Here is a 14952-nt window from a genome sequence, read left to right on the forward strand (position 1 = left end):
GTCCTGGCCAGCATGTCTACAAGGAAGACTTGAAGCTGCAGCAGGGTATCGGCTGGATCCCTGTTGGTTCTTTGGATGTAGAGAAGGTGAAGAAAGCTGGTGAGATCCTGAGTGAACATAAGTATCGTCAACACCCAAGCAACTACAAGTTCAAGGTCTCAACTGAGGATATGCCCATGGTGCTGGCCAAGGCTAACGCTCGAGTCATGAACCAGGTATTCAAATTTTACAATGACTAAATATTATACCATAATCTCAAAAGGAAGAAACACAGTCCTGTAGGATTTTGATCAGGGATGTCCAAACATTTTTCTACTGAGGGCCACAAAGAGAAAAAGGAGGAGAAAGAAAGAAAAAGAGAAGCGGCAGTAAAATAGGCCAAAATCCATTTGTTTAGGGCACATTCAAATTTTGACTGACAAAGTTTGTTATGTTATGCGTGATTACAGAGAAGCTACATTGAAGCTTGGGAAAATGAGAAGACCAACATCCATGTCATGCCTGATGCCATGGACGTCGTTCTCGCAAAAGCCAACAATGTCAACTACAGTTTGGTAAATAAACAACTGCACCTTGAGCTCAAAAGTGCCAATGTTGGTTATTCTTAATGCAGGTTTTGGCCTATTACAGAAATTGTACAAGCAAGCAAATGAGGAGGCCAAGAAGAAGGGTTACGACATGCGCAATGATGCCATTTCCATCCGAGCAGCCAAGGCATCCAGGGACATTGCCAGTGACGTAAGCATTTACATTTATTCTAAGAAAGTTCCTATTTAACTGTATTCTGCTAAAGCCATTGAGACATGTCTTTCCCCCCAAAGTACAAGTACAGGACCGGATACCGCAAGCAGGTGGGCCACCACATTGGGGCCCTCAGCATCCAGGACGACCCTCTCCTCATGCTGGCTCTGAACTCGGCCAAAATCGCCAGCGACTTCCTCTACAAAAAGGACTTCAACAAGTCCAAGACAAAGTTCAACCTGCCTGTAGACATGCTGGCCTTCGAGCTGGCCAAGAAGAACCAGATCCAGGTCAACCACACCAACTACATCACCCGCCTGCACCAGTGGACGTGCCTGCCCGACTCCAATGATGTTCGCCAAGCCAGACACGCCTATGACCTGCAGAGTGATGTGAGCTTAGCTGGAATAAAAATTAAAATTAAAATTAAACCTTCTGGCTTTAGTTTATGTTCTCATCCTGCATCCGTCTATTGCTGCACTCCACAGACCGTCTACAAGGCAGACTTGAAGTGGCTCCAGGGTCTCGGCTGGGCTCCAAATGGTTCACTTGAGGTTGAGACTGCCAAGAAGGCTAGTGAGATTTTGAGTGACAGGAAGTACCGTCAACCTCCCAGCAAAATTCCCTTCACCAGCCCCATTAACGCGATGAACTTGGAACTGGCAAAGAATAACGCTTTGAACATGAACAAGGTAGACATCTTGGCAGGAAACACCAGAAAGTAATGCCAGATGTTCCGTGAATAATTATTTGGTTTGTTCCAGCGTCTCTACATCGAAGCGTGGGAGAATGACAAAACCAAAGTGCACATCAACCCCGACACTCCGGAGATCTTCCTCTCTCAGCAGAATGCTATCAACATGAGCAGGGTTAGCATCACACTTGCACCTGATGACAGTCTTACCTTAATTCCATTAAATACTCTGACCATGTACCTACTTGTAGTGCTTTCCTCTGTACTTATTTGTGATTTTATTTTATTTTTTACAGAAACACTACAGACAAGGTTATGAAGCCACCATCAAAAAGGGCTATTTCCTGCCACCAGATTCCATCGCTGTGAAGAGTGCCAAGGCCTCCCGGGATATTGTCAGTGATGTAAGTCATTTAACAAAACATCCAGTTGACTTTACATGAAGAAGAAAAAATAAAGACTACAGGCCACTACTGCATGGGACAGAAGGCAGGAGGTTTGAGTTTTTTTCCCCCTGATTCCGTCAGTACAAGTACAAGGAAGGATACCGCAAGCAAGTGGGCCACCACATTGGCGCTCGCAGCATCAACGACGACCCCCTGATCATGCTGGCCCTGAACTCGGCCAAGATCGCCAGCGACAACCTCTACAAGAGAGACTTCAACCAGTCCAAGACCCGATTCCATCTGCCGGTGGACATGCTGAACCTGGAACTGGCCAAAAAGTGCCAGATCCAAGTCAACGACTTCAACTACCGCACTCACTTGCATCAGTGGACATGCCTGCCCGATTCCAATGACGTCGTCCAAGCCAGGAAGGCCTACAATCTGCAGAGTGATGTAAGACTAGTCAGAAGCATTCAAAAACTGTTGCTTCCAGATTGAGCTTCCATCTTCTCATGTCATATCAATGCACTTTGCCCCCATTAGGTTGTGTACAAAGCTGACTTGGATGAGATTGTAGGTGTAGGATGGGTCCCTATTGGTTCACTGGATGTAAAGAAAGCCAAGCATGCTAGCAAAATTCTTAGTGACCGCCTTTACAGGCACAAGCAAGACTCTTTCAAGTACACGACAGACATGACCTCTATGCCCATGGTCCTTGCCAAAACTAATGCTGAGATCATGAACAAGGTAAGTTGTTTTTTCTCTCATTCCATAAAATGATAGTTCCTTCTTTCCCATAACCTTTTACTTGTCATTACAGAAATATTACATCTCTGCTTGGGAGGCCGAAAAGGTGAAGAACCACGTCGGTGCTGACCTGCCTGAGATTCTGCTCTCCAGAGCAAACGCTTACAACCTCAGCCAGGTAGACGGCATTGATTACTTGCAGTAATTTCCAAACTAGTGTGGAAACAGTTATTTTGCCGGACATCAATGCTTCCAAATGCTTTTGTCTTATAAATGTGTTGTTTTTTTCTCTCCCCCAGAAAGTGTACAAGCAAGCCGTTGAGGACATGTTCCGACAGGGCTACGTCATGAAATCCGACGCGGTTTCCATCGTGGCTGCAAAACACGGAAGAGAAATCATTAGCGATGTATGTCAACATGAATTACAAATCGTTTGGTGTCAGTTTGAGTCAAGTTTGGCTTTCCACCATGATTTATCACTGTCCTCTTCACGCAGTACAAGTACAAAACCGGATACCGCAAGCAGGTCGGCCACCACATTGGCGCGCTGAGCATCCATGACGACCCTCTTATCATGCTGGCCCTGAACTCGGGCAACATCGTCAGCGACAACTTGTACAAGAAGGACTTCAACAAGTCCAAGACTAGATTCCACCTGCCAGTGGACATGCTGAACCTGGAACTGGCCAAGAAATGCCAGATACAAGTCAACGACTTCAACTATAGAACTCACCTGCACAACTGGACTTGTCTGCCGGACTCCAACGACGTGGTCCAGGCCAGGAAGGCATATGACCTTCAGAGTGATGTGAGTAGTTGGTGTAGTGCTACCCTGACTTAAATCCATTCCATTACCAGTTTTTACTATTGAAATCAAATGAAATGCTATTTCCGTGTTCCCAGGCTGAATTTTGTTCACAGCGCATCTTAAATGAAGGAAAATAGCCACTTCCAAAAAACATAACAAAACATAATCAAAGATAACTGCAAGAAACAAACTGTGTAATTGTAATTGTACATACTGTGCTATTTGTGCGTTGGATGTAGGCCTTTAAGGGGCGTGAGTGATGTCAAGAGATGAAGTCGAAGTCACCGTTCCTTGTGTGTGTTCTCATTTTGTTTGTTTGACTGCTTCTCCCGTTCAATAAATGACTGACTACCCACAAGCAAGGGCATCACAGTAACTTTGAACTTTTTACCAATGAGCACACTCACTTACGAAAATTGCATCGTCTCTCATGTAGGTGGTGTACAAAGCAGACATGGAATGGATCAGGGGATACGGTTGGGCACCCGTTGGCGCACTGGAAGTAGAAAATGCAAAGAAAGCCTCTGAGATCTTGAGTGAGCGGCTGTATCGCCAGCATCCCAGCAACTACAAATTCACCGCCAAGACCAGCGACATGCCGTTCGCCCTGGCCCTGGCCAACGCCCAGATCATGGACAAGGTACAGACTGTGTACACACTCATTCGGATTTGTATGTCAAGCCAAAAAACAAAACAAAACAGTTGTTCGCAATCCAACCTTTTGATGTTTGCAGAAAGCATATGTGTCTGCGTGGGAGAGCGACAAAACCAACATTCACATCATGCCTGACACACCTGAGATCATCCTGGCCAAGCAGAATAAGCTCAACACCAGCCCGGTAACACTCTGATGAATGCAAGACGTTTTTGTCCAAATATGTATATATGCATTACTCACAGTTAGGGACTTTCAGGTAAAATTTCAGGATGAACCAGGATGGAAATGCACTTCAGTAGTCACTCATTTTTTATTGCAAAACCTGCACGTTGAACAAAAATTTAGTTCACCTGCAAGAGGTTGTCGGGCATTTTAGGTTCATCCAGAAATTTCCTCCAAAAGCCCAAATATCCCTAACTTTTCATGAGTGGTTACATCAACCTTTGACCACCATTTCCTTCCAATAGAGACATTACCGTGAAGGCTACCTGGAAAACATTAAAAATGGCTACTTCCTCCCCAAAGACGCCATATCGGTTGTAGCAGCCAAGGCTTCTCGAGACATCATTAGTGACGTAAGTCTGCTCCTCTTTCAACCACAAGTTTTTCTACTCTTGATAAGACGTCGATCAACAACTCTGCTTTGGAATTTCAGTACAAGTACAAGACTGGATACCGAAGGCAGCGCGGCCACCACATCGGGGCTCGCAACGTTCAAGAAGACCCTCTGATCATGCTGGCCGCCCACGCCGGCAGAATCGCCAGTAACAACATCTACAAGAAAGACTTTGAACAGACCAAGACCAAGTTCAACCTGCCGGTGGACATGCTGACCATCGAGCTGGCCAAGAAGTGCCAGCAGCAAGTCAACGACTTCAACTACCGCACTCACCTGCACCAGTGGACCTGCCTGCCGGACTCCAACGACGTGGTTCAGGCCAGAAAAGTCTACGATCTCCAGAGTGATGTACGTTTGTTAGACCTATGCTGTTACTTTTGCTAAGCACTCAAATTCTAAACTCTGTTGTCTGAGTTCATGACACACTTCCGGTCTAAACGAGAACCCAAAGAGGCCCGATGGGCTCTAAGAAACGTGAAGCAATTATATGCAAGGCTACAAAGTCCCAGTTGTGCTTTGCAGTGTTTAAATGTGGAATCATATTTTCCAGGCCGTGTACAAAGGCGACATGGAGTGGCTGAGAGGATGCGGCTGGTCACCTCACGAGTCAGTGGACGTCATCAAAGCCAGGAAAGCACAGAATATCCTCAACGAGAGACTTTACCGCCAGCCGCCCAGCACGGTCAAGTTCACCAGCGTGGTGGACTTGCCTGCAATCGTCCTGTCCAAGCAAAATTCAGACAACCTCAGTGAAGTGAGTCGGGGAATAACACTTCTTGATGGGTTTAATACTGAAGAGCTTTCAGCATTCTTTCATTCTATTATTATGCCACACATTTCACCCTTCTAATCCTTTCACTGTTCTCCACCAATTAAAGCCAAGCAGTTATTAAATAGGGTTTGGCCCTTTAAAATGAAAACTAAACACTCTTGTTTTCTTTTCAACAGAGGAAATACAAGGAGCTGTGGGAGAACGAAAAAACGGCCTTCAATCTTCCAACAGGCACTCCAGCCATGGAGCTGTCCAAGGCAAATGCGATCAACATCAGCAATGTAAGGTTTATGCTGCAAGCACTTTCCACCATTCAGAAATGTTTGATTTTGTCACCATTTCCTAAATGAATCTGTGCAGAAACTGTACACCAGTGCTTGGGATGACCAGAAGGCCAAAGGCTATCATATCAAGGAGGATGCTATCGCCGTACTAAAGGCCAAAGCGTCCAGAGATATCATTAGCGACGTAAGGAAAAAAAGACGGATGAGGTTCAAAATAAGAAACTAACTTTTCTTCTTTTTTTTAGTTCAAGTACAAGGAAGGATACCGCAAGCAAGTGGGCCACCATATTGGCGCTCGCAGCATCAACGACGACCCCTTGATCATGCTGGCTCTGAACTCGGCCAAAATCGCCAGCGACAACCTCTACAAAAAGGACTTCAACAATTCCAAGACCAGATTCCACCTGCCCGTGGATATGCTGAACCTGGAGCTGGCCAAAAAGTGCCAGATTCAAGTCAACGATTTCAACTACCGGACTCACTTGCACCAGTGGACGTGCCTACCTGACTCCAATGATGTGGTCCAGGCCAGGAAGGTCTACAACCTCCAGAGTGATGTAAGTTTGTAGACCTTTATCCATTCTCCCTGCCACCAAAACAAAAACACAGAGAGGAGAGCCGACTGACCTGGAAAAAAAGTTTGGATATCGATCCTGATATGACCAAATGTATACATTCTGTACTGTGTTGCTCCTCAGGCTGTGTACAAATCTGACCTGGAGTGGCTACGTGGATGCGGTTGGATTCCTCATGAGTCCGTCGAGGTTTTGAAGGTGAAGAACGCACAGAAGATCCTGGCTGAGGTAAGTCTGACTTACGAGTCGACTCACTTTTTCTTTTACGTATGTACATTTTAGAAGTGAGCTTCAATTGTGTTTCTCTTTTCAGAGAGGCTACCGGGTCAAGCTGGACGAGCAGAAATTCGGTGTGCCAACCGATCGAGTCGATTTGGCTTGCGCTAAAAATGCCGCTGACATCCTCAATGAGGTCTGGATTTATATTATTCTTCATTTAAGGTTGTTGTTAGCTCTTGCTAACCGTCTTTGAACCTATTTTCAGGCCAAATATCGTGAGGCTTGGCATCAGGAAAAGACCAATTACACGCTGGTGGACACGCCGACCATGGTCACTGCCAAAGAGGCAGCTAAGAACATTCACCCGGTAAGAGGATGGTCACATATTTTCAGTGGTGGGCTGTCAGAACACAATGAGAAGCACTGACCTAAAGAGGAGAGCAAAACTTTTAGACTATCATAACATGATTGTAGCAATCACTAATTTTTATGTTTTTTTTTCTTTTTTTCAGAAACTGTATTCCCAAGATTGGGACAAGGTCAAGGCCACTGGGTACTTCATACCTAAAGATGCAGTGTCCATAAAGCAGTGCATTAGCAACACTAATGTCCAAAGCAAAGTGAGTAGCTGTTTAAATGTGGACAAAATTGCCCAAATTGGAATTAGAACCAATTCCCATCATCTATCCGCAGCACAAATACCTGGAGGGATACCGCAAGCAGGTGGGCCACCACATCGGGGCCCTCAGCATCCGGGACGACCCGCTCCTCATGCTGGCCCTGAACTCGGCCAAGATCGCCAGCAATGCTCTCTACAAGAAGGACTTTAACATGTCCAAGACCAAGTTCAACCTGCCCGTGGACATGTTGCAGTTCGAGCTAGCCAAGAAGTGCCAGATTCAAGTCAATGACGACCATTACAGGACTCGCCTGCACCAGTGGACGTGCCTGCCTGACCAAAACGACGTCATCCAGGCCAGGAAAACCTACGATCTTCAGAGTGATGTGAGTCGTCAGATCAATTAAAACAAAAATCCACTGCTCGGACTTCAAATAATCCCCACATCTTGTACTTCTTGTTCTTAGTTTGTGTACAAGGCAGATATGGAATGGCTTCGAGGATGCGGGTGGGTGGCCCATGAATCAGTGGACCACGTCAAAGCCAGAAAAGCGCAGGAAATACTCAACGATGTAAATTCTGGTCCATTGTATGATTCCGCCTTACTTTCAATAATTTGTCTCTCATATGGATGTCTTTGTGTTTCTCACAGAGGCTCTACAAGAAAGACGCAATCGACGAATTTGGAAAATTCACCCTGGTGGTGGACCGCCCAGAACTTATATTGGCGAAGACAAACGCTGCCAACCTCAGCGATGTAAGTATTAAAACAGGAACCGGGCAAGTAAAGTAAAGCCTTATTTAGAGTCTACTAGCTTAATGCTAACATATAATGTGAAATACCATTGATGTGCTAATAGAAATTAGCATACATGTTACGGTAAGCTTAAGTAAACCTTCAAACAACTGCTATTTTAACACACATGTATAAACAAAGTACTTAATACAACAATACTCACAGGCATAAATTCTTATTTTTGGATCTTCATTGGACTGCCATGTTGTGGTACAACACGTTACACTGAAGTCTCACACCTATAGATTCAAACTTGTCTATCAACTGTAAAAAACAATAAAAAACATCACCTAAAAATCTGCAATGTCACGAACAATGAATCGCAATGTAGCTGTACCGCCATTTTCACACATTTTCTTCCATCCATAGCTGAAGTACAAAGAAACCTTCAACTCAGAGAGGGGTCACTACATTGGTTCAGATGACACCCCACAACTGGCACACAGCAGGGAGGCGTCCAAGAACATCAGCGAGGTAACGGGAGTCATATAGCTCATTCATTTGGGATTTTTTTTTCTCAATTAGAGGTGATATAACGATGTATGTGTTGTCTGAGTTCAGAAACTCTACAAACTGCAATGGAACAATTCCAAGGCTGCTGACTTCCATCTGGACCATGAGTATATCCCACTTGTCAGCGGAAAGAAGAGCAGAGACATCAGTAGTGATGTAAATACCCGATCAGTTGTCCTTTCTTCTGGTTCTTCTATTGGTACAGATTGGAATTTGTATTATGTTGGTGTTCTAGGTCAAGTACCATGACTCCCATGAGAAGGCCAAAGGACACTACATCGCCGGAACTTTGCTGGACTTCCCCGAGGTTATACGGTGTGGTGGTCAGGAGAAGAACAAGGGACTGGTAAGCAAACCTTCACAGAAACATCATAATTCATATCAAGGCTTTCCATGGCTCACCCTGAGGCAGAATCTGAGCTGCTGTGTTCATTATGATTCACTCATTCTCTATTCACCATATAGGGATTTTTACATATCAGTCAACTAAAAAAGAGTTTTGGAACACTACACTTGTAATACCACTACAATTTCATAACCTCCGACATTTCCTGTATTTTTTTTACAGAGGCTTTACCATCATGACTACCACCATACCAAGATGAAGACCCACATCCCACCCGACGTCATCGCCAACAAGGTGGCCAAGCGTTGCCAGGACATGTTGAGCGACATCATCTACCGCACATACCTCCACCAATGGACCTGCCACCCCGATCAGGAGGATGCCATCCGAGCCCGCAAGACCAATGAGATTCTCAGCGATGTAGGTTTCTTAATCTTTACATTTTGTTCAGTTTCTATGCAAGTAGTTTTTTCCGGTAATTGTTATCAGCCTCTGTATCGCTTCTGTACCTTGATTAGTATGAAAATACTTGCAGTTATACTCTCACTGTTTCGACATTCCCTCGTGATCCTCCAAAGACCAGCAGGTTCTGCTGAAACCTGCGCAAATGTAGTGGGAACACACGCCGTTCTTGGGACTGTTTCAAGCTCCCTATAGAACACTGTCAGTGTTAAAGCAAAATTTGCTTGGAGACAAGATCAAGAACACAGTCCAAACTTTTCTTTTGCAAAAAAGGAGGCCATTTCTTTGATTCATTCCAATGCCATCCGGTCTTCCGTAGTGAAGGACTCAGCAGCTTTCTCATTTGTTTTTTCTTCTTTGTCATCAACTACTAGGTGTTTTACAAAGATGATCTGACCTGGATGAAGGGTATCGGCTGCTACGTATGGGACACGCCCGAGATCCTTCGTGCCAAGAAGGCCGACGACCTACAGAGTGAAGTGCGTGGCATCAGGCAATCAATCACAACATAGAACCATAACTGAAATAAAACTTCCCCTACTTGCCTTTCAGCTGAAATATAGAGACGCGGCCAAGAAGGAATTCGACAATTACTCCATTGTGACCGACACACCCGCCTACGTGACTGCTGTGCTGGGTCATACCTGGGCCAGCGATGTAAGTTACTTTGAAAAAATGTCAGTATAGTATATTAAATGTGAGCATTCACTGGAAACAGCAAGTGTCTGCATTTCTACTTAAGTACAAAGTCTGAGAATTTTTCCACCTCTGCCAATAGATAAACTACCGGGAGCGTTACCATAAAGAGAAGCACTTGTACACCACAGTTCTGGATACCCACGACTACGCCAGATGCCACAACTTCAAACTGTTCTTCAGCAACGTACGTAGAGATAATCCGCCATACTTATTTGAGACATGCAGAATGGTGACGTGATGATAATAATTCATGTGGATTTTCAGAAAATTTACACTGATGCCTGGGATAAATTCAAGGCCAAGGGCTACCAGATCCCACACGACTCAACCTCTATGCAACATGCCAAAAATCAGAAGAACATTGTCAGCAGTGTGAGTATCATGTTCATATTCCACTTCACACAAATAAACTTGATTGGACACTATAATATTTAGATTTATAGTGAACCCACCAGACCCATCTGCTAGGTGAAAAACTGTGTTTTCGAGCGAAACTTTCACTCTCTCGTGGTCAAGAAATAGGACCTAATAAGGAACTAAAGTCTTGGTTTGCTTTTCAGGTAAAGTACAAGGAGGACTATGAGAAGTTCAAGTCACTCTACAGTCTTCCCAAGTCCATTGAGGACGATCCTGCCACCCTCCGATGCCTCAAAGCTGGAAGACTGGTCCTGGACGTAAGGCAAAACGTTCACAGCTTTATTTGACATTGAAATACAACTCGAGGTTTTTTCTTATAAAAGAAACGCCCGTTGTCTCATCTCTGCAGCGCCTGTACAAAGAGGACTACGAGAAATCCAAGGCAAATAACCACATCCCGCCAGACATGCTGGAGATCGTCTCTGCTCATTCAACCCAGACCAAAGTCAGCGAAATCAACTACCGCAAATATCTGCACGAGTGGGTCTGCCTTCCCGATATGCGAATGTACGTCGAGGCGCGCAAAGTCAACGAACAGCTGAGTGACGTGAGTAAAAAAAAAAAAAATGCTCAAAAATATTCTTCATCTGCAAAGATATTTCTTCTTACCAGGTAATTTTTGTGTCCTATTTTGCAGTGTAGCATCTTTTGTCCTCTTGGACAAACTACAAACTTGTTTTTTTAAAATGTTGTTAATTGTCAAAATGGATATGTTATGCAGGTCTTCTACAAGGACGACCTAAACTGGCTGAAGGGCATCGGCTGCTATGCCTGGGACACCCCGGAAATCCTGCGTGTCAAGCATGCCGGCGACATTCAGAGCATTGTTCGTTCTTATTTAATACCTTTTTACTGCTTTGATGTGCTCTGAAATGCTATTCACACATGCTTTCCATTCCAGAACAAGTACCGAGCCAATGCTTTGGAGGCGTTCAAGGACTACTCGGTGGTGATGGAAACCCCGGTTTACGAGACGGCCAAGCAGAACTCCGTCAACCGTAGTGACGTAAGACAGTTCTTCCCTATCTGTCGTGACGTCGCGTCATAGGCATCAATTCGCTGTTTCCCAACTGTGTTGTCTTCCTCCAGCTGCACTATCGCTCCAATTACCACACAAACATCAAGGGAACCAACACTTCTCCTGCCGTTACCGTGGAAGGGCAAAGGGCTCGCCTGGCCCACCACATTCAGAGTGATGTAAGATTACCTTGTTGGTGATCTTCATATCAAGTCATATGAACAAATACCCACCCAATTTAAGATGACTTCACCACAAATGTATTCTCACTGTGTTCTGTTCTCTCAGGCCTGGTACAAGGAGGCCAACAAGAACTACATGCCCACCGGATACACTCTGCCCTATGACATGCCTTTCATCAAGCAGGCTAAGCACAACACCTTTATTAGCAGCCTTGTAAGTATACTACGACTACTACTGTCTAAAAAATGACTGCAAAACCCAATCAAGCACCTTTCATGTCATGTCTTCTTTTGGTTTGCATAGGTGAAGTACAAGGAGGCGTATGAGATGACCAAGGCCAAGGGCTACACCATTCACCCACAGGGTGTCAATTTCGTCAACTATCGGAAGGCCAACAAGATTGGCAATGAGGTGAGGCGAGGTCCAGCGTGACTTTCTTATTTAAACGCAATCAAACGTTGCATTCTCTCTTCCACATAGCGCCTGTATCGCGAGGATTACCACAAGCAGAAGGACAAGATCCACACCACCTACGACACCCCTGAAATCAAACAAGTCAAGATGAACCAGGATCATATTAGCGATGTACTGTGACTTTTTATAGTATCTTTGTCTCGCTCCTTTATCATTATTATTTTTTTACAATACAATTACATTTCAATTTCAATGTTTTTGTAGTTGTGGTACAAGGAGAAGTACAACAGCAGTAAAGGCCAGCTGATCTCCATGCCAATGACTCCGGAACTGATGCATTTCTACCACGTCAGCCACATTAACAGCGAGGTACGAACACATTTCTTTGTCAGACGTTATTTTAAGTCCATTCCAAACACCAAACTCTGGACATCAGTGACAGAGACCCAAACCTACCTCTGGAACTCTTTCCCTATGAAAATATGGAATGCTGGTTCTCTGGACATATTTCCCCCCCAAACCTATTGTTAATTATCCATCCTTGGGGCCTCTAAAGACACTTTATAAACCATATATTTTTTTCATATAATTATAATTAAAGTTGTATGTTTTCAGCTGAAATACAAAGAGGATCTGTCATGGATGAGGGGCATCGGCTGTTTCCTGTACAACACCCCGGAAATGATCCGCATCCGCAAGCTTAATAAGTACAGAGTACGTATCCTCCGACAACACATTTTTCTTTGTACATTGGTCGCCTTCATTTATCTAATTTATTTTTTTTAACTCACAGCTGGACTACCCTGTGGTGGCCAAGAATAACCTGCCCAACTACTCTGTGGTCCTGGACACGCCAGAGTACAAGCGAGTGTCTGAGCTCAAGAGCCATTTGAGCTTGGTGAGTCTTGAATGGAGCCAGTCTTGCTGACTCATTTATTGGGGACGTTGCTAAAAGTTGCTAAGTAATATTACCATTGCATGATACTATAGGGTCACTTTGTGCTTAACATAGAGAACTACCATATTTTTATAATCCGGTGCGCCATTTGGTCCGAAAAATATGTAAATATATAAGGTTTCAGTCAAAGTACAACAGTTTAACTGCAAAATGTTCCAGCCGCTATCTTGTGATAAGGTCACAGTATAGCATTAGTCATGCTTTAAAATACAATAAGAGTAAATATGGGATAACTTGTGTACATTTATTCTAACAGATAGTCTGGGGAAAAAAGTAAAAAAAATGCATCAATGGCTGTGCTTTGGTTTTAAAAGCAAGTGTAAAGTCTTAAATTGAACTCAAGTTGGGATTTTTGCTTTCAGCTGATCTACAAAGCTAACAGCAAAGAGTATATGGGCAAGGTCTCCACCACCGCCGACGCAGTAGAACTCAAGAGAGCCAAATGGGCCCAGCAACTCACCAATCATGTGAGTTTGAACACACAGAGTTTTCCCCACCAATTTACCATCTGTCAAGTCAAAACTGGATGACTTTACAAACTTCTGCCTATGCCCCTTGCGCTACAGTACGTGTACACTGACGTCGCTGCTAAACACAGACCACACTACACTCTGGAAGTCGAAACCCCACACACACACCACAGCAGGAAAATGAAAGTGATTTCCAGTGATGTAAGTCACTACCTACCTCTTTGCACGTTTTTGACCACAGTTTTTGAAAAACCACCAAGACTGGTTGCTTTTTATTTCTCTTTTAGAACAAGTACAAAGAACAATATGAGAAGATGAAGCACAGGTACACCACCATTGGTGACACGCCACTTCTGATCCGCTCCAAGAAGGCCTACCTCCAGTCCAGCGATGTGAGTTTAAATAGGTGGAGGTGACAAACTTTTGAAGCTGAAATAGTTGGTAACCAAAATCTGGTTTTGTGCTTTCCTCAGCTGCGCTACAAAGAGACGTATGAGCTAGCTAAAGGCCACTACCACACCGTCAAGGACGCCCTGGACATCGTCTATCACCGCAGAGTTACCGACGACATTAGCAATGTCAGCACTTCCCTTTAACCTTTTACCACAATGTTCACAAAATGACTGTTGTAATGTTAAATCAAACCGTTCCCGCCTCAGGTTAAGTACAGGGAGAAATACATTAGCTCCCGGGGAACATGGAAGTCCATCGCGGACCGTCCCGAGTTCTTCTTCAACAGGATTGTCAACGACAACGTCAGCACGGTGAGAGCCACTCGAGATTTTCCTGATGAAATGGAATCCACCATCCTGGCTTCAAACTGTGGCGCGTTGGGGTTTTTAGGTCAAGTACAAGGAGGACCTGGACTGGCTGAAGGGAATCGGCTGCTTCGTGTGGGACACGCCCGAGTTGTTGCGGGCTGAGAAGAACAAGACACTGTACAGTGAAGTGAGTCACTTCTTACCTTACAACTTCATATTTAGTTTATTTTTAAAAAATTGATTCTTAAAGTGTGGTACACAAGCACCCTCAAGTGATCAAAATAAGCGGTTTGGCATCGCAGAATTTACATTTTGCGCCTTATCAAAAAATATTGAATTGTAAAACAGAGAATCAACCGCCTAGCCAATCCCAAAAAGATTCGCTGGTCTGGACGTACCTGCATTAAAGTGGAGCAACGTCCCAGTTGGAGGTCAAGGCTGTAGTAGCTCAGTGCTACTTATGCCGCACTAACTAGCTACAAATAGCAACAAATTTGACTTGCTACTGCTGCGGTTAAGCAAGTTGTGAAGTCACTCCTAAGTCAGTAACCATCATCTCTGTGGCAGCAAATAAAATACATTTCTGTTCTGATCTGAGGTATCGTTCTGAAGAAGGGATGATGAGGAAAGACAGAGAAGCCATGCTAGTTGCTAAGCTAACCTAAAACTGAAAAACTGACACAGATAGCACGTTTAACGCTAGACTTGTATATTCAACTTTTCATTTTCATTTCAGCTTTTAGAACTTTGTTGTTGTTTTTTTATGACGCTGTGCTGTTTCTACTTGATATCC

At 44.3% G+C, this 14952-nt stretch overlaps 1 protein-coding gene across 1 annotated transcript in view; it reads left to right on the top strand.

Moving 5' to 3' along the window:
- The window catches only part of neb (nebulin), a 64719-nt gene that overhangs the window by 24214 nt on the left and 25553 nt on the right, over positions 1–14952 (top strand). Inside the window, exons 54-105 of the mRNA XM_086091029.1 lie at positions 12–215; positions 450–554; positions 631–738; positions 822–1133; positions 1230–1433; positions 1506–1610; positions 1732–1839; positions 1963–2274; positions 2365–2568; positions 2642–2746; positions 2868–2975; positions 3065–3376; positions 3813–4016; positions 4111–4215; positions 4502–4609; positions 4690–5001; positions 5204–5407; positions 5602–5706; positions 5786–5893; positions 5955–6266; positions 6408–6512; positions 6598–6696; positions 6769–6870; positions 7016–7123; positions 7197–7508; positions 7590–7694; positions 7775–7879; positions 8288–8392; positions 8480–8587; positions 8667–8777; positions 9000–9197; positions 9614–9718; positions 9792–9896; positions 10018–10122; positions 10203–10310; positions 10499–10612; positions 10705–10902; positions 11077–11181; positions 11257–11361; positions 11445–11552; positions 11662–11769; positions 11860–11967; positions 12037–12141; positions 12235–12339; positions 12586–12684; positions 12764–12868; positions 13291–13395; positions 13495–13599; positions 13686–13790; positions 13872–13976; positions 14058–14162; positions 14242–14346. Coding sequence (XP_085947155.1) covers positions 12–215; positions 450–554; positions 631–738; positions 822–1133; positions 1230–1433; positions 1506–1610; positions 1732–1839; positions 1963–2274; positions 2365–2568; positions 2642–2746; positions 2868–2975; positions 3065–3376; positions 3813–4016; positions 4111–4215; positions 4502–4609; positions 4690–5001; positions 5204–5407; positions 5602–5706; positions 5786–5893; positions 5955–6266; positions 6408–6512; positions 6598–6696; positions 6769–6870; positions 7016–7123; positions 7197–7508; positions 7590–7694; positions 7775–7879; positions 8288–8392; positions 8480–8587; positions 8667–8777; positions 9000–9197; positions 9614–9718; positions 9792–9896; positions 10018–10122; positions 10203–10310; positions 10499–10612; positions 10705–10902; positions 11077–11181; positions 11257–11361; positions 11445–11552; positions 11662–11769; positions 11860–11967; positions 12037–12141; positions 12235–12339; positions 12586–12684; positions 12764–12868; positions 13291–13395; positions 13495–13599; positions 13686–13790; positions 13872–13976; positions 14058–14162; positions 14242–14346 — 7416 coding nt within the window. The remainder of the gene's footprint in view (positions 1–11; positions 216–449; positions 555–630; positions 739–821; positions 1134–1229; positions 1434–1505; positions 1611–1731; positions 1840–1962; positions 2275–2364; positions 2569–2641; positions 2747–2867; positions 2976–3064; positions 3377–3812; positions 4017–4110; positions 4216–4501; positions 4610–4689; positions 5002–5203; positions 5408–5601; positions 5707–5785; positions 5894–5954; positions 6267–6407; positions 6513–6597; positions 6697–6768; positions 6871–7015; positions 7124–7196; positions 7509–7589; positions 7695–7774; positions 7880–8287; positions 8393–8479; positions 8588–8666; positions 8778–8999; positions 9198–9613; positions 9719–9791; positions 9897–10017; positions 10123–10202; positions 10311–10498; positions 10613–10704; positions 10903–11076; positions 11182–11256; positions 11362–11444; positions 11553–11661; positions 11770–11859; positions 11968–12036; positions 12142–12234; positions 12340–12585; positions 12685–12763; positions 12869–13290; positions 13396–13494; positions 13600–13685; positions 13791–13871; positions 13977–14057; positions 14163–14241; positions 14347–14952) is intronic.

The sequence above is a fragment of the Leptonotus elevatus genome, chromosome 12 (genome assembly GCF_054856555.1).
Source record: "Leptonotus elevatus isolate MCC_2025b chromosome 12, RoL_Lele_1.0, whole genome shotgun sequence".
Lineage (NCBI taxonomy): Eukaryota > Metazoa > Chordata > Actinopteri > Syngnathiformes > Syngnathidae > Leptonotus > Leptonotus elevatus.